This window comes from Amblyomma maculatum, chromosome 4 (genome assembly GCF_055883805.1).
Source record: "Amblyomma maculatum isolate TAMU_Amacu chromosome 4, ASM5588380v1, whole genome shotgun sequence".
Taxonomy (NCBI): domain Eukaryota; kingdom Metazoa; phylum Arthropoda; class Arachnida; order Ixodida; family Ixodidae; genus Amblyomma; species Amblyomma maculatum.
This window is the reverse complement of record NC_139347.1, coordinates 19,804,948-19,824,066: the sequence shown is the minus strand read 5'-3', so window position 1 is coordinate 19,824,066 and position 19,119 is coordinate 19,804,948. Positions and strand designations below refer to the sequence as shown.

Sequence of the window (19,119 nt, the reverse complement as noted above, 5' to 3'; positions counted from 1 at the left end):
ATGGAAGGCTGAGGTGGGAACCAAACCCAGAACCCTTGAATCCTGAGTCAAACATACTACCGCTAGGCCACACAGGCCTGTTCACACAGCTTGATTAAACGGGGTTTCATATATAGTGTGGTCTGTATATATTGCGATAGCTTACAGCTGCATGCTAGTGAGATATTAGAAGCGCAAATTAAGGGATCTGTGATTAGGCAAGCAGCAAAGTATGTGTGCATGAACAAGAATCTGCAAGGGGAACTGCAGACAGGAGCCATTCAAACTGTTGCGTCATAGCCTTAAGGACGAAACTTAAGTCTCCCTCAACTTTTTTTCTCAGCACTTACACAGTTATTTTGGCTTGCAGCCCTGCAGCCTGCCAAAGAGCAAGGCTGGAGAGTTGTTCTGGGACTACAGCGTCACATTCCACAGGCACTGTGAAAAGTGAGGACAACACAATGCTTTGCGTGAATCGTTCCCATTCAAGAGCACAGTCGGTCAGCTGCGCTCCAACATGGAGAAGTGGGGACGCTTACAGATGCTGAGCCAATCAGTCACCACGTGAAGCAGCAGTGAGCTGTGGTGTGCAAATGGCCAGACCAGCGACATTTGGTCACCCGACCATAGATTCATCATCCCAAGTCACCAGGCCCCAGCGCTCTCTGGCTCAACCAGCTGTGCGTGCCTGTGCTGAACTTTTGAAGTGCTGTCATTGTAAATAAGACTGGAGCGACCGTGCTGGAAGGTTGCGTTGTCCATATACATTCCGTCCAGACTAGCCACATAATGCTTGACAGGTTTCGTGGCATAAGCAACTGCAGATCTGCATCAAAAGAAAACTGCCCATTTTCTCAGATGGAACGGGCATATAAGTGGCACTACGGCCACAGTAGTTGCACAGCTCAACATTGTTTCTCTTCTCTGAATATGCTTTCATGTTGCTAAAGCATGTATATAATGTTGGATACTGATGCACAACTTTCGTTATGCTCCCTGGAAGCTCAAGTCAATAGTATGTGCAGTCACAAATTTCCCAATGCAGAGAGGAATATGTGCTGGCTCAAGCCCAATTCTGTTCTTAAAAGTAGAAGCATGTGTGCTGTGAAACTGTGCACCAGCAAACTCCGTAACACCTGCTACGATTTGCCAGGCCACCTACCTGTGAGAGTGCGAGAACCACCAAGCGCCTCCGCATGTACTGGTGCTGCATTTTTCAAAATGAAGTGTTGACGCAGTGAAGCAGTGGGTACTAGTGCAATATGGTATAAAAAGAGAATATGAGTTGTAGGGATAGAGTGCCGACTGCTGCACAGCTATCGAGAGGATACCTCAGGTTTTAAGAACAGCCACAGGCATGCAGGTGCATCATGGTTTGCAATTTCTTTTACATTCTTTGCTCACAGTAATTTCGTAGAATTTGGCAGCAGTTGCACCCGATTCCAGAGTGGTCCACTGTGATGCCACGAGCATACAGAATCGGTCTAGGCACTCCAAATGCAGCTGGGCACCAGTGCCGCTTCCAAAATGGACAAACCAGTGTGAACCGTGTTGAGAAGTGCGACAGCATGCGAGAGTTGGTCATGCTAACGACACTGCTATGGTGCAGGCACGACAAAGGCTGTGGAGTTGAGAGGACACAGAGAAGGTATGAGCTAGTGTGCCTTGTTGCCTTCATGTCTCTTGCCATGTTTGCACTTGTTACGAGCCTTGTCTGTGTGTTAAAACTTTTCTACCACTCCACATGTGGCTTTGTATGTGCCTACTGCTGTACTTGTTCCTATCTATGGTAAGCCCTGTAAAAACTGAGAGGATTTGCATTGTAGCAGTTGTGCTTTGCTGAAGTTTATAAGCCTTGTGCCTAGCAGCGTTTCACTGCATAAATTCTGCTGCACAAACCAAGGATTATAATTAAGAACTGCAATGTAACCTCATGACAGCACAAGAAATAGCCGATAACGAATACGCAAGATTTCAGTGCACTGATAATAAGGTAACAGTGGTGGTGCCATTGCCACTGCTTGTGAACAGAGAAGTCGGAGGCAACCATTCTGTCTGGCATGTTTACACTCCCTCCAGTGACTGCTCATAGAATATTCATGGCCAGCAGAAGCAGCCTGCATCGAATGCCAGGTCCAGAATGTTCAAAGTACAGACTGGCAGTGAGGGGTGTGGCAACATAGCCTCGCTAAGTGGATTGTGGCATGACCTGTAAGCCATGCACTCCTCCTGCTCTTCCGAATTTTCACTAAACAGACTTTGAGACATCCTGACACCTTCGCGACAGCCTTTTAAAACAAGGCAACTAACACACTGCATTTGTTAATGCTTATTGTGCACTACGAGAGGCTATTGAGCTTTGAGTTGACTGGTATGTTGAGATACGAGAGTTGAGTTCACTATTTATGCAAATTCTGCATTCAAAGTTCATGCATGCCTGTTCATTATCTGTAATGCAATAACACATGCGTTTTAAGCCAATTTGTTGCGCATGCTTGGAGCTGTGGAGTTTCTCGGTTGTGACCATGCTGAAGGCAATTCTGGCAGAGCTGCTGCATTACTGGCAAAAACCCAAAAGTGCGTCTGATTAATGTGGTTGAGGTGGCTAGGCATTGTGCATAACCTACCATTCTTGAAATGCATGGTTAGCATTTTCATTGTCACCCTACTTCCACTGCAACAAGTGCAAGAAAGCTGAGCGTGAACTTGCAGTGAAATAGGCACAAGGTATGCAAACCAAACAGGGCAGCACAAGGAAAACTGGAGAAATTTGTGCAAAAATTTGCCAGTCCTTGAAATGTAGCAAATGCAGCAGCATTCACACTCACTCTAAATGCAAGCAGAACACGTGTCACTGCACTGCCAGGCTTTAAATCACCAATGCTCAAAGTGGTTCCATAGCACATAACTTATCGCACAACAGTCAAGCAGATGGGAACAAAGGTCATGCAGTGTTGTGCAACTACTGTAGGCCAGTCGTTTCAGAGTCTACTAGCACATACAGTGCTCAAAAGCCAGATTTAAAGAAAGATCTGCAGTAGGGAAGTCACAAAATGCTGCCAGTTGTGTGTGGCTATGATCTCTCTCTCGATGGTTTTCGCCGAGGGAAAAGAGAAAAAAAAAAGGCAGTTTTCCCTGTTGTGTGGTAGACCTGGCATTCCTCTTGACCGGGGCTCGTGTGTGTGCCATTACAAAAGCCACAAATGCACATTCTTTCTTGTTCATTGTATAGCACAGTGCAATATGCCACATGTAACGCTTGCATGGGGGCAGGAGCTTGTTGGAAAACCTGCATGCACAGCCCACGCACACGTTGTGTGGATGGACACAGCTTTGGATGTTGGAGGAAACGGAAATGTGCGTTGTTAGTGTAAAAGAAAAAGAACCTATGCTTGTGCCTCGTTCACTTGATGGCCTCTTCTCTCTTTTCTGTTCCAACGTATGCGCACAGCTTGCGTTTACTGGGACTGTTTTACTAATCACCTTGCACAATATTTGCACCTGTGCAAGACACTGCACCTGTGCAAGCGATTGCCAGCAGAATAAGCAAGGCTAATACCACCTGTAGCATACAACAACTCGACTCAACATGACACTAGACATGGTGCTGAACAGAGTTTCACATATTCCCAAGATTCTGCTTGAGCATCCTGCCAAACAAAATTTGTTATATTTTTTTAACACCTTACAATCAGTTGCGAAAACAGAATGCCATGATGATGTCACCACTCTTTTTTTCTACCAAGCAAATGTTTAGTCAACCAGGACAGTTTTCTCCACCAAAGCTTACAAATAGGTGGAAGAGGAGCCTACATTTGCCATGACTGTGGCTGGATTGTGTCTAGCCCATTGATTCGTTGCTGCGGAGGGGGAGGGGGGCCTTAACATGTGTTCCTCCTGCCAGCTAAGGTGATTACATCGATCTGCTCCACAGATGCAGTTCTGTGGTGTTGCAATACTGCCACAAGTGGCAGTTTTCACCACAACTATGTACCATATTGATGTCAGGCATAGAATGGTCAACATAAAAATTGAACTCTGTGTCTACACTGTAGCTCTGTGCATTATGTATGGTTCCCATCAGCCACGCAGTTCTTTCCAGTGACCAGCAACCGTCACAAATGTGTAGCTCTTGCCTTGTGCAACCTTTGTTATCGAGTGGGACACTGTGCTGGAAGATGTGCCTCGTCTCGGACATACTGTACAAGTCTCTGAGTGGGGGTTATTAGTTCAAAAGAAATATGGTAGCATAAAGTAGGTGAATATCTGAACCATAGGATGAAGGAAGAGGTTAGGAAGAATGAAATGTAGAAAAGATTAGACACTGACACTTGCTCCTTGCAAAATGTTGCACAGTCTCAAAATGTCACCGCACACCATTTTTGCTTCAGTAGCCTGTACATGATGAAAATCTTTTTTTATAGTACTCTCGAACCAACAGGCACACAGTGAAAGCAATAATTGCAAAAATTACTGCTCTGCAGTAACTTCACAACTTGCAGTAGTTACTATACACTGTACAGTATTTAGTGGTTTCTTAACGAATGTTTCGGCTCGCAACTAAGCCTTTTGGTCATCGCACTGACAGCTACGCTGGTGCTATACTTCAGTCACCACGTGAACACATTAGAAGGCATTGGCTTGCACCACAGATGTAGGAATCTGTGGCTAAATAAACTTAAATGCTCAGTATCATTCAACAGCAAGACACACTGGTGTGTCAGCTGGCTTTATTGACAACTAACGGTAAACATTTTTTCTTTTTTTATTTATTTAAAAGTGGCAGGATCACTTTGATCAAAGCAGGCCTTCGAAACACAAGTGTCTAAAGTCTTTAGCCAGCAACTCCAATACAATGCTTGAACCTTGTTACATTCTTCTGTACAACAGCACACACAGTTCCATGATGGCTGTTCAAGAACAAAATAAGTACTCATGAATAAGAAAATTAATTTTCCCAAAAGCAGATCTGGTTTGATAAGGTACGCCAAGTTACAATAGCTACGCTGCATAAATGAGAAACCTACTGCCACTTGTTCTTCAGCTTTCTTTGACACACTGTGGTAGCACACAACCCTTTATGTACAGAGAACCCGTGGATAAAGGTACACATGTCACACAGTTTTTAAGTAGCATCTGCGTGCAGACACTAATATGTGTGTGTGAAAAGTTTACTCACAACGAAACTATGTGCACAAATATATATATATAAGCACACATTCTCAGTGTTTAAAAACAAGACAACAACAATGACTATTCTACAACACAGGGGTAGGCAGGATCTCTCTCTCCTCCAAAGCATGTGACTCCGCAGCAGCCAGTCAGGTGACTGCAATCAACTAGCTGCATCCATCTAGCTGAAGTCCCTGTCTGGAAGGGCCAGTGGTGCCACCAGGGTCCAGAGGTAGAGCGCAGAGCACATCCAACTAGACACCATCTTGACCCACATGGAGGCATTGTTTTCAATCAGGTTCTTGGGATCATCGCTTGGCCTGAAACATGATCAGGGCCTACAGTTTTCATCACCAACTAGCAGTCAGGCAACTAAAAAGAAATTGACTAGTTCAATCCATCAACAATAAGAAGACCATTACATCACCTTTGCTACAACAGCTCGCGGCAATCCACAAAAAGGAACTGCATGCTACATCTACCCTAGTTTCATCCCCATTACAAGTAGCCTCGCATTCAAACCATCCTCAATGTATTTTTAAAAGCTCGGATCCTCCAGGCAAGTCAAGCGTATCACACAAATATACCTAAAATCTGACAACTGAAAGCAAAGGATAATGGAATCAGAAGGATGGGAATACAACTCACTGGAACCAGTTGGTCAGGGTCATCATGACATAAAGTGAGGACAGAGCGAACATGAAGTGGAAAAATGACCAGCTGTAAGCCACGCCATCATCTTCGTTGTCCCACACCTTGGCCTCGGCATCTCCGCCAGCACTCTCATCTGCAGTAAGACAATAAGTTCCTCTCATTAATGCAGCACTGCAAAGGGCAAAGCAAGGTATCGAGAATACAGGCGCTAAGAGGTACACACAAAAAAGAAGCAATCTGATCAAGAATTACAAAGCCTTGCAGTTATTAACTATAAGCCACAGTGCAACAATATGAAAACCGCTCATGCAAGCAGTGGTATTTGACACAGCTCATTTTTTGAAGAAAAAAAGTGTGAAAAAGTTGTAGCAGCCTGTCTGTATGCACCGCCCTGCATGTTTGTGCTTTTGCTTCGACACTGCACGTGTGATGAGCTGTGATGTCACTCCCTACGCTCTGCCTTTTACGCGTGCAATTTCTTACTCTGAAGTTTCCCTCTCCTGCTCTGCACACCTGCAATGGTGGTCACATGACAGTGGATGCACCAGTGCATTTATGGATGCCAAGGAAATGAGGAAGCTTGTCGTTAGGATTTGGCACTCCTGCTGTCTGGAATCGACACCATGCTGCAAGTGGAACTGGTCACTATGCACCACTTGTCTGTACAGCCTAGTAACTAGAAGCATGCACTTGCTTTGCACGTTAGTATAAATGAAAGCAATCGCAACAAAGCACCCCTATCGTTGAACAACAGAGAACTGTCAGGACCACCTAAAACAAGAGTACTGCAGTGCTTCCCTCATGCAAGTGAGCCGCATAAGAGAAAGATGAAGACAGGAAGGCAGACGCACAAGTTTCGGGTAGTAAAAAACATGGGCTTTACCTTCATTCCCCACAAGTGCGGTGGACTCTGCCAAAGTGTAGGAGAGATAAAAAGAGAAGAAGGTGGAGAACAAGACATCAGTGAAGTGACGTGCAGGAATTCAAAGTGACTGTACTACACTCATCTGTGCGCCACTGCTTTGAAAAACAAGGAAACGGGGGGAAGGAGGGGCAAAACCAATACAGCTGCCTCCCTTCCTTGCACTCTTTCTCTTATGATGAATTCCAATCGCATATTCTGACTGGTACACATGCTCCACATGCTCCACAACAAGGCCTCTGAATCCAGCAGAGAGCACTTGCCCCAAATCTGCATTTGGAACACTCATGTTCCAGCCGAAGCAAGCTAGTGTGTTCGCTCACCACAGAGAAAATACCCAGCGTTCCGTGCACTCTTTCTCTCACGCTTGTCTGCAAGACTGAGAGACAACAAATTGCCGAAGAAGCACGACTACATCTCACATACTTTCCAATCGAATCCACCGATTTTAACAGAGCACTCCGGACTGCTCCACGGAACGATTTAGGCTCGGCGACTGCTCCCTATGATTCAAAGAAGCAAGCCCTTGCCCAGATCTGCGATTGGAATAGACTTGCTCTGAAAAGAGCAGCTAATAATGCTCTGGAAGCACCCAAACTCCGTGACTTTAAATCGCTATTAGAGAAAGCCCTGAAACGGCAACTTGAAATAAGGGAAACACAGCAAACTACGCTGGTGATGCTTGCACTTTTGGGTCCTATACTCCGTTTCATACATCAGGTGCAATGCAGCGAAAGCTACGCAAGTAATCCGCAAGAAAAAAAAAATGGAGGCGTATCACTGCGCGCTCGTTTTGTGACCGAGTGGTTTTTGTGGAAACGGGCTCTATTCAGAGCATACACGTTCGCAATAACTTGCTTCGCGTGCCTGGACATCTTCGCAGTGCGGATCTTGCAGAAAATATCCACTACGATGATGCAGTCAAGGTCGCTGTGTTGCGCAGCGCGGAGGGCACCGCTGGCAGGGTTGCGGGGCAGCGAAAACGCGACACGAATGAAAACGACCAACAAAACATGCAAATTACTCGCATTCAATTTTTTCTCCCTAAAAAAGGTGCTTTTTATGGAGTTGATGGCGAATGTAAGATGTATTAAACTTGCAGGCAAAGCAACTATTTTCTCTCGTCAAGAGCAGGCACTATTTTTCATCGCGAATGCGGGGAGCGCAAGCAAGAGCTCTAGCTTTGGCAGTGTTGCACTTGATGTATGAAACGGAGTATAGTTACACCTAACACTACTACATGCCTTTTGGTACCACAAATACAGGCAGAGTTGTACTAAAGCTGTTGTCACTGCTTCCTCTGAAGCATCACAGGGCCCTTTGTATGGACACTGGTTCACAAAAACGTACTGCATCTGTGAGAACCTACTATACAGTGCAGTCCACTTATAACGATATATCGCTTATAACAACCAAATTCTTATCAGTTTATTTTATCAGTTTTCCCATTGGCCCAATGTAAAAATAAACCAGATATAACGATTGATTATCGGCGGTACATCAGACACGATAACTTTATCGCCGCCCGGTAGATGTTTATCATGAAAATTTGTCTTAATGTTAAATGAAAATTAAAATACTAAAAAGAGAATGACGTGCAAACTCGTCATCAGCGACGAAAACGGACTGTTATGGAGATATCCGCGAGCGCCATCGCAATCGCTGCCTGTTGCCATGCAAAGGGTTCGGCTGGGTGGCATGGGTTCGGCTGTATCGTCATCACCATCGCCAACCATGTGTCTGTGGAAGATGGCACCAGTCAAATTGAAGGCGCGATAGCTCTCGAGATGAAATAGCACATTCATTGGGATTTCTGGCAGGGTTTCAAAATTGGAAGCCTCGTGAAAAAATACAGGAATTCACACTATACAATTTTAACGATCATCAAGGCTGGGGATGTCCAGCAGTTCATCCAGTCGCTAATCGGTTCTGTGCACACAAAAAGGACTGCCACCAGCGTACGCGTCCTACTGGAAGCGATGCTCAAAGCGATTGTCAAGCTTCAGCTCCTGCTCAAGCAAGCGCGAATTTCCAACTTTTTCTTCTTTTTAAAGTATGCTTAAGTTATTTTATGGCTATTAATGTAACTTGTAGTACTCTTTACGATGATTAGCATTGTTCAACCCAATTTACTCATCAGTAGGCAAGCCTACATACATGGGAAAATACATGGGTGGGTGCTTTTTTTTTTTTAAGTTTTTCCTTTCCTTTTTGCCAGTCGAGATATAACGACCAGATTTTCCCGTTTTTTTAATATTGTTAAAGTGGACGGCACTGTAAACGATAGTCCCCAAACTTCAGCTTGCCTTAGTCCAGTGTGTTCATAACCTCCACTGCATAACACTGCAGTCTATTTCTTGACCTCACTATACTTGCCTAATAAGATAGAGAAGCAGAGCAAGCCAAACTGTTTCAAGCCAATGTGAAAATACTAGTCTAAGGCTGTCCAAACAGCACAGGCAACAATGTGGTAGTATGTGATGAATGAGGTTTGTCCCTCCCAAGGCTGCATGCAGGCTGCGAGACAAATGGCACAGTGGAAGGCTTTGGATTCATTTTTTAATTTCAATCTAGGGGTGTGCGAATACTGAAAATTTAATAGCAAACATTGTTCACCTTACCTTCAGAATTCACATGGTACTTGCAAATAAAATTGAACTATAATTGCACAGAAGTGTACGTGTATCCCCACTGAAAAATTTGATACAGGATTCCGTATTGCCAGTTTTTTTTTCACCGGAAGGCCCTAAATGAAAGCGGGTGAAGCTGTCATATCGCTGCTCTATTCAGTAAACTTGAATTCAGTAACAAGAAAAAAATGTTCGAATAAACCAAAAGCTCAATTATCGAATGGGTCTAGAAAAAAGCAGCAGAAAACCGTTTGCACAACAGCAATTTTATCTAATGAGCACCTGTACAATGGCTGTTTGCAGCAGAGATGAAAGCGATGTGAAAAAATGTTTTTTCCCGGTATAGTCAAGTGCTTTGCTTTGTGGACACTGCCGGAAAAACGCTCTTCCGCTCTTCACAAACACAAAAGGGGGAAGGTCCCTCTTCATCAAACGGCCGCATCGTGTTTTGAGGACACTTAACTGCACAGTCCGCATAATTTACCGCATAGCATTGCGGTAAAGCTACGATGAATTTGAAAATTTTTGGTGTATTGGCAATTTCCAATCTTCGGAAAATTCAGAGTACTATTAGTTTTTCAAGAAAAAATCGAATAACAAACATATTTGGTTTGTGTTCAAAATTTTGAATACTATTAGCACACTCCTATTTCAAACACATGGAGTTGCACAGCAATGCACAAAGGTCTTTCTTTCCCCATTGCAAAGAGCCACCACTGAGACCAGGAATTGATCCCATGAGTTGGGCTTGGCAGCCAAACACCAAAGCCACCAAGCAAGCAACAGCACCAGGTGCATAGGCAACAACAGAATATATTTTTTTCCGGCTCGCATCAGGCATAATGAAGGTGGCAAGAAAGTGCTAAAAGCTAAACTGAAATTTTTCTCGACAGCTTAGGCAGAGACTAAAATGTTATTCAGCATCTTTTATGAACAGCCGCAATGCACCCAGCGGGTGTCCGCAGACAAGCATGTACTTCAGTCTGGCAGAATCTCATTCTGCAAGTGCCCACATGGTGCTTTGTTAACCACAACAGCACTGCATCAAGAAGGCAAAATACAGAGCAACTTTCAAAAGCAGCACATGCAGACATGTCCCAATCCCTGGAAATTAAGAGTACACAAAAGTTTTCGTTCCACATACTGGTTCCAGTCTCCTTGACGAGGATCTTTTCAGACATGGTCAGCTTGCCGACCTGCGAATTGGATGAGGTGCGGATGCTCGAGTAGAGGACACACACGAACCACACCACCAGGCCAACGATACTCTGAGTGTCAAACTTGCTGCCTTCTTGGGTCAAACTTAGTGACGGCTTGCACTGCTTGTCTGCAGTGGGGGATGGAAGGAGAACCACATTAGGCAATGTGCGGCTCACATTTTGGAATGTCACACCAAGAAACAACCTGAACGCTTTTCTCAAATGTACTCGGTGGTGGTGGGCAAATCTTAGATCTCAAGCAAATGCAACACATTCTCGAGAGACACAAAATACTCTCCCAGTGTTCTGATGCAAGGATCGCATCATCGCGCCTTGCAAATGTACACTTCCTTTCCTTCCCGTATACGTAGCCAGAGATAAGACCTTACAATTCATAAAAAAGCAAATACTACAGCCAAGCTCACTTATAACAATACTGGTGAGAACAATATATCGGATATAACAATAGACTTCTCGGGGACCATCAGCTTTTAAATATTTCCTATAGTAAAATAAACTGCTTATAGCAATGCTGTGATAGCAAATTATTAGTTATTACGATTAAACCTGAAGTTGGTTAAAGGCAGCATGCCTTGTGAGCATAGTTTTCTTTTTCTTTTTCTCCCTTCCCGCTGTTACTATTCCCTCAGTCCAGTAAACTCATTGGATTTGCAGGCATGAATTGCTTCTGGCAATGGGCTTCATTTGAAATGCAAATGACAAGAAATTTCACGAAGCTCTGGTCGATGTAACGATAACAGCGCTGAAAAAAAATCATTTCGCCAACAAGGCAATCATCCCAGCTGTCACCTGCACAGACTGCGAGTGAAAGCTGCCATGCCAACCAAAGCTGACTGAGACAGATCTGTTCCTGCGAACAGATCTTTGTAAAATACCCTCCTGTCTTTAAATGCTCTGAAGTTTACCATCTCTTTGTTTCTGCATAAGCCAGTTATTACAATTATAGGTTATAACAATGGCCATTTTTTCGCGCTTCAATATCGTTATATGTGGATTTGACTGCAGCACTATACAAAAATATCCAGCACCCTAAATGCACTGACACATTCTCCTCAATGCACTGAAGCTTTTCCATCACTTATTTGCCTCAGTACTGACAACTGCATTAGGAAAGCAAAAGTGGCTTTGCACTGTTTCCCCCTCCTTGTGGTTATGACGCATGAACATGGTTAGGATCAGGAACATCATTAAAGGACAGAGCAGCAATGACATGGCAGCAAAGTCAAAGAATGTCACTGAACAAAAAAAAAAAAAAAAAAAAAAAAAGTCTACACATGACTAAGCTAACTAAATCGCATGACGCGTTGACTGTTTTTCTATGCTATGTTTAGTACAACAATTTTCTTGGGGAAAATAATTTACTTATTTCAAAAGGTTTCTGTTCAACTGCTTATTGTCATTTTATGGTCGTAAACATGAAGCTATGCAGTGAATTCTTGTCCACGCAGTAGGTAAAAGTTTCAGGCCTTCTTCAGTTAATACAGGGCTTTCTAGCTGCAGCTATACTATCTTTATGTGACCACTTTTATATTAAAGGTTCAGTCCCAAACTAATGCCAGTGCACTGTAATTACACAATGGACTCACTTCTTTTTGAAGTGTGGTTTTGAGTTCAGAGCTCTTAAACCTAGCGTTGCATCAACAGCTGCATTCTTAAACAAAGGCGCATAAAAGGAGAGATATTTGCACACCCTGGTGACGTGCGTCCTATTAAAGCGATGAATAATGCAGTCGGTGACTCCACTATTGCTACCACTTATGGCCACAAAACTATAGAGACAGTAGCGGCACTTCCAAAAGCAGAAAAAATATACATGTACATGCCAATCAAAAGGCAGTTGGTGGCAGCATAATAATCTTTACTAAAGAAAGCTGGCATGAAGGCCTATTCGTGGCAGAGGGGAAGCAGATGTCACCACTTTGGGTGACAACCGCTTCACACTGTTCACCAACATGGTGTAATGCCGAGTTGTTGAGCCTCTGTTAGCTATTACACAGAAGTAGAAGCTGGTAAAACAATGCAAATTATTTGACAGTTACCACTGCAATATTGCAAATTTCAGCAACAGCTCGCGTAGGGTAAAATGGCAATGTCCGGTTGGACTGTATAGTAGTGCTAAGTACTAAACACAACAGTGAAACGGGGTTGCTCATTCAACACAGATATGAACGAATCCAGCTATAAAGAGCATGATGATGTCCCGAGTAGTGTCTTTAAGTGCTTGGGCAAATCTGCAATTGGCATCTGAAGAATCAGCATGGTATGATGCCATGAAGTTGTGCGTGGCATCACTTCGTCCCGATCAATCAAACATAATGCAACCTGGTGTGTCAAGCAAACAACACCAACACTGCAGAAGCTTTAACAACAGCCGCTGCAAGAACCTGTGCAATTCATGCTATGCTTCATATCTACTAACAGCAATTATGTTGCTTTAAATGACAAGAATACTGTAACAACTAAAGTTTTTCTGCCTCTGCTCTGCTCATTTAAATTGTATGCATTAATTCAAAGAGAATATACGAGTAACTCAAGAACACACTTACAGTTCATGCAAGACATCGCCCAGACATGTTGAACACACAGGGTGTTCAATTAGACTCACTTGTGGTGTTGTTCATGGCAGACCAGGTGAGGTACATGATATACAGTGTGACAGCAGAGGACTGAAGCAAGCCAGATGATGGTTGAGCTACAGTGAAGAAAAAAACGAAGGGTGATATGTACTCGGTTGATATATATGAACGAAGTTCATTGAAATAATAACCCGGAGCCTGTATGGCACTGAACTACACCCGCAAAAGATTCCACCACTACACCTCCATAAAGCTAGAGGGGACACCATCATAAAACGCAAGTAAAAAGACCTTCAGCTCCCACCTTTGAGAATGAAGAGACCTAGTGGCATTCTGCACTTCAACTGGGCAAATAGTATAACTGCGGTGGCCAACTAGGCCTCCAGCATACAAATCAAGACAGGCTGTTTTAAGTGTAAAAGTGAGTACTGCACCAGTTTGGCATACAAAAAGCATGAGCAACCCTGCCAATCACTAGGTCTCTCACCTCCAGGCTAATATAAACAATATAGTTCTTTCCTCACACGATAAATAAGAATTTATCCCAAGATGGAAATCATGCATTAAAGTGGCTACACAAGTAACAAGATTTACTGTTGCAATGGACCTTTTTCAAATAATGTTACTGCACATGCGTGAAGCCTTCTCAGCTGCCATTTTTGCTGGGATGCAATGCGAAAATGGAAGGGGGGAGGAATTCGCTGCACATGCTTTTCCACAAAACGAAGTCCTTCACTTCATTGACGCGACGAATTGACGCGACGTGCAGTGATAGTATCTTCTAGACCCTCGGAAATGCACGCATTGCACTGCCCCCACTTTCCCTAACTCGCCTCAAGCGAGAAGACACGGCCAGATTCGCCAGAGTCCTATTGTCATGGGCTAACCCAAAAAAGGATTAGAAAAGGGGGTAGGTCAAGGTGAGCCCCACAGATGAATCATGCATCCCTGAAGGTGAGACCAGCCCTGCCCTCAACTATACCTTAGAAAATAAGACCGCCCCACTATTGTGAACAAATTTCTGTAGAAAATAATTGGCGGAGCCTTAGTAATCCGTCCCGTCAAACATACTATGCATGGCTGCCACAAGAGGGGTGCAACTACTGGAAAAAAGTACATTGCAGGAAAAGCAAATCAACACCCATCCCAGCCAAAGAAAATGCTGGCGTACCTTCCTGGACTTTAGGCAGGATTGAAACCACAGACAAGATAACACAGATGATCAAGTTGAAGCTGATGAAGAACTTCTGAAGCGTGCAGCCTTCCCCCTGCAGTGTTGCAAGAGACATACATTGAATTAAAATTGATTTAGCACTCAATGGGCTGCACATGCTTAATGCACGAGTCTATTTAGCATGCGAAGAAGCCCATCATGCCTTCAGCATTCTACATCACTTTTCTTGCCCAGTCCCTGCATACTTAGAACATATGAGCAATGCCTACTTTGCTTTGAAAGCATTCAGAAGACAGGCACACAGCCAAACAAAATGGTTACAGAAAGACAAATACCAAGGTCTTTATTTTCATCATGTCTGTGAGCTTTCACACAACTTCCGAGACCTGACAAGCAAAACTAGTGCAGTTATTTATCAAATCAATTTTGTCACAGTGCAGGTTAGATAGAACTGAAAGCCATGCTAACTTACATCCAGGTACTACATGATGGCCCTTCACCTCACCTTCCTGCAGCATCTTACTTTAGCTTAAACAGGGTTGAGAGTGCTGCAGACGGAAGCGCTTAGGCAATGCACTCGTACGATTGTCATCTTTTTCTTTAGTTCCACATCTATCTGCTGTTACTACATAAAAAATATACCTTGTATATGGCAAATTTCTGATAGGCTGGCTTTATTACGAATTTAGAACCTCGACAAAGTACTTCATGATCCTCTATGGGCACACAACCACCTTCACAAGAGAACTTTTGAATTACAACGACCCTGAAGTACCTCCAATTGAAGCAACATGATGAGAAGTACTTATCCACAGAGATTTGCAGAGTTTGAACAATATGTATGAAACAGATTTTAAAACTGTATACTTGCCCATAGAATGTGCAACAGCAGTGTTTCTCAAATGGGACTCTGCGGACCCCAGGTCGCAAAGCGATTTTCGGGGCCTACAAAACCTACACCCACATAAAAAAAATTGCTTGCTTGATAGCTCGCACCTGACTAGACACAGTTTTGAAAGGTTAAAAGCTAACTTTAGTTTCTCAAAGCAAATGAAATGCGAGAGCACTGCTAAAATAGCACGCGAGACCGGGAGGGAGAGAATGAACGTCTCAAGTGTCTGTCAAGCAAGCAGAGCGGTGCTAGGAGCAGTCTAATCCGTTCCAGCGACATGCATATAGCGCCAATGCATCATCTCTTTCCCACATTCTCTGAAGGCCGTGGCGTACTGGCTTACCAAGCAGGCATTTTTAGACACCAGTTTAGCCTCGAATCTTTCTCCATTCCCCAACCTGCTCCCAGAAATGCGGTCTCAAGAGATCCCCTACCGCTTCCACTGCTAGACACATCCATGGCCGAGAACCCATGGCTGTGCTACAGGCATGAGGCTAGAGTGTGTTTCACTTGCCTGTGTGTAGAAGATGTAGAACAAGACCACCCCTGCAATGGCGAGGGCATAGTGAAGCATGGTGAATGTCAGCAGGGCTGAAAAGTAAAAGAAAGGTTAATCACACAAAAGAACCACATGTGCAAAGCCAATATGCAGGAGTCTTGACACAAGAAATGAAACCTAGAGGGATAACCAGCAAGCATTGAAGAATTTTGTTATTGCCTAACACACCCTGTTTTTCCCATTTTTTTCTTGAATTTCTTGCACTGCCTCCAGAACATGTCAAGAGGGTGGCATGCAAACATTCACCGCGTTCCGCAATTTTGCACATCCCACTTCTCCGCGCTAAACTGGTGAAATTTTAGTACTCAAATTTTGCATAGAAAATGCATTTGGTTGGAAGTGTTGTTTTATGCCCCATTTGTTTAGGGTACTTGCCTTATTTGATGAAAAAGCATTGAATATTCACACTTTATGTGGCATTGCGAAGCAAAACAAGCCACTGTCCCAGCAATGGCACTGGTGACACCACACTTCACACAGGCACATTGCATTTCACTTCCAATGGAATGCGGCCGACTGCCACGGCACGGATTTGTCCAACATTTTTTGGCTTGGCCAGTTGACCACCCTAACCATTGAGCCACTGCAGCAGGGCAAATTAGGCTCGATTGCAGCCATAGCTTAAGATACCTGAGCACCAGGCACGTAGCCAGGGGGAGGGCTTATAGGGCTCTAGCCCCCCACGAAATTTTTTTGTACTGTCATACACCGCAGACCAAAACAGCTACCAGAGCCGGAAATCAATATGGACTTTGTCTCCAGTATGTCTTTTTCACGCTCAAAAAGAGATTTCTGCGGGAATAAAAAAAGCGAAAGGTGCATTTAGTTTTCTGAAATCATCCATCGGGCCATACAAAGGAGACAAGCCATACTACTAGATAAGCTGATAAAGCACGCAGGGATGGAATGCTAGGGAAATAATGATAATAAAAAAAAAACTAGGAGAGAGCGTGACGCCACGTGCGCAGCCTCCACAGGCAAAACTCGATCTTCTGACGCCGCGCTGTCATCTCCCTCTCGGGCCTCTTGTTCGCACTGAATCTCGGTGTTTTTATGTTGAAGTGGTCTGCTGAGAGTCCTCGTCTGTTCTTAACACTTCAGTTTGTTAGAGTGCAGCTGCTGCACTATAATCAAAATTATAAGCACACTGGAGAGAGTGCAGAGAATAATTTCATCCGCGGGTCCGTCAAGAACACTACGTATTCGAGCTAATGTTAATTGTATATGGCTCAAAAACTGCCTGTGAAGAATTTTCAGTTCTGCAATTGTTAAATTAAACGAATGATTTTCGTCTGAAACAATTCATGTGCAGGATACTCGATGGATCACGAAAGTCCCGGATGGTACTATTCTTCCGTGCAATCTTTGCATCCCGGCATGCAGAATTTATGGCGCAGTTGAGAGGTGACAGGTTGGCGACAGGTATCTCGATACTGAGCAGGCTGAGCAGCAACGTCAGCCCCCCTCGAAAAACATTTCTGGCTACGCCACTGCTGAGCACAAGATGAACTCACCACAGTACCATCCCTTGGAGTGGGTTTCCTCAAATTTCTCAACCCAGCTGTTGGCCCAACTGTGAGCAAAGTCGATGATCAGAATCAGCTGGATCAGGATGAACAGAAAGCCTCCAACCATGCCAAAGTACATCCACACTGAAAGATAAGAGGGAAAACCAGAAATGCATCATGTCCTAGTAGACTTGCGGGGAGGATTACAATGCATTGCAGAACAAACAACTGTAGCAAATCAACTGTGGTAAAAAATTTCTAAAAAAAAAAAACAGCAACCTATCACTTTTAATGCTCACGGTGCATTCTCAAGGTCATCCCCACCCTCATATAGAGCAAAAAATGAAGTAAACCAAGGAGCCTTTATGTTAAACAGAAAAACTATAAAGATTGGTGGAAGTATTTAAAACATCTACCCTGCAGTATGTCTAATTTAAAAGCAATATGTTGCATGCTGTTTCGACCCATAAAAACCACTTGCAAAACACACTAGAATTTGTCGTTAGCTTAACTCCTCCTACAGGCAGGAATTGGTAGGTGCTGCAGCCAACATGCAAAACACATGACTATGACATAAGCATTCGTTGGCATTGTAAGGAGCCATCAGGAGAACTAGGATGCCCCTGGAACGCACATGTGCTGAAGGCAGAAGAGAAGAACTATTTTACTCTAACTAATCCATCAATAATTCACTCTAACCAATGCAAGGGGCCAGCAACTGAGCACACTACGATTCAACATAGGTCGGCGCACTCACTCATGAGTGCACTCATATCGCCTCACTCACACTCACACTCACGCCGTGAGTGTGAGTGTGAGTGAGTGGACACGTATGAGAGCGGTCGTGAGTGTGAGTGGGAGTAAGTGGTCATGAATGGCAGCTGCCATGATTGTGAGTGCGAGTGAGTGGCCGCGAATGGGAGCGGCCATGAGTGTGAGTGCGAGTGAGTGGCCACAAATTGAAGCGGCCATGAGTGTGAGTGGGAGTGAGGGGATGTGGGCGGTAGTGGACGTGAGTGTGAGTGCGAGTGAGTGGCCACAAATTGGAGCGGCGGTGAGTGTGAATGGGAATGAGTGGATGTGGGCGGTAGCGGACGTGAGTGCGAGTGCGAGTGAGTGGTTGCGAGTGGGAGTGGACGTGAGTGTAAGTGAGTGGATACAAACGGGAGTGGACGTGAGTGCGAGTGATCGTTGTGAGTGAGAGTGGACGTGAGTGCTAGTGAGTGGTTGTGAGCGAGAGTAGATGTGAGTGTGAGTGGACATCATTGGATAAGTGTCAGAATAGAAGTAGCACAAGAAACGTTTTGCAATATCAATATGGTCGGGTCGGAATGCTTCTCTTCCCAGACATCCAGGTACAAAAAATCATCAACCCGGATTCCTTTATTTTTCCTCAGCAGGAAATAATTTCCTTTCAGACATTTTTATGGCATTCAGGCATTTTTATCAAATTACCACGCAGATAGTAAATTCTCAGCACTGCACAGCCACAAGGATCAGCAAATTTTTATTACCGAACAGCCAAACTGATCGTGATGAAAGGAAAGCCTCAGCCCATTAACCAACAGTTCATTGAGAAAACTTGTCTTTGTCAACCCAAGTACGTCCACCATTAGCTGATCCTATGTGCGCTCCTCACTTCAGGAGCGGGGACCAGCGTTAAAATGGAGAACACTTAGACTTGAAAGAAATATCCGAATGCACAGGCTGTGACTGCTGATCCAGAAAGCAGGGTTACTGGCCGTGATAACCTGAAAAGAGTCTTTTAGAAACAATACAAGCAAAGCAATCACGAAGGTGAAAAGTAAATGGCACCAAGAAAAGTAAAAAAAA

The 19,119-nt window shown here is 44.1% G+C and overlaps 2 protein-coding genes across 6 annotated transcripts in view; one reads left to right on the top strand and one right to left on the bottom strand.

Annotated features, from left to right (window-relative positions):
- Positions 1–3,385, top strand: part of LOC146190394 (uncharacterized) — a 101,519-nt gene extending 98,134 nt beyond the window's left edge. For all 4 annotated transcript variants that reach the window (XM_084600873.1, XM_084600872.1, XM_084600871.1 and 1 more), the window contains exon 26: positions 350–3,385. In XM_084600873.1, the coding sequence (XP_084456999.1) occupies positions 350–430 (81 nt within the window). In that variant the 3' untranslated portion in view covers positions 431–3,385. The remainder of the gene's footprint in view (positions 1–349) is intronic.
- Positions 3,386–4,669: 1,284 nt separating this feature from the next.
- The window catches only part of Serinc (serine incorporator TMS1), a 32,732-nt gene continuing 18,282 nt past the window's right edge, over positions 4,670–19,119 (bottom strand). The window contains exons 5-12 of one of the 2 annotated variants that reach the window (XM_084600874.1): positions 17,293–17,430; positions 15,734–15,810; positions 14,325–14,421; positions 13,183–13,269; positions 10,502–10,684; positions 6,689–6,715; positions 5,800–5,938; positions 4,670–5,471 (exon numbers count right to left, since the gene is read on the bottom strand). In XM_084600874.1, coding sequence (XP_084457000.1) covers positions 5,333–5,471; positions 5,800–5,938; positions 6,689–6,715; positions 10,502–10,684; positions 13,183–13,269; positions 14,325–14,421; positions 15,734–15,810; positions 17,293–17,430 — 887 coding nt within the window. In that variant the 3' untranslated portion in view covers positions 4,670–5,332. The remainder of the gene's footprint in view (positions 5,472–5,799; positions 5,939–6,688; positions 6,716–10,501; positions 10,685–13,182; positions 13,270–14,324; positions 14,422–15,733; positions 15,811–17,292; positions 17,431–19,119) is intronic. The other variant, XM_084600875.1, reaches the window with a different exon arrangement.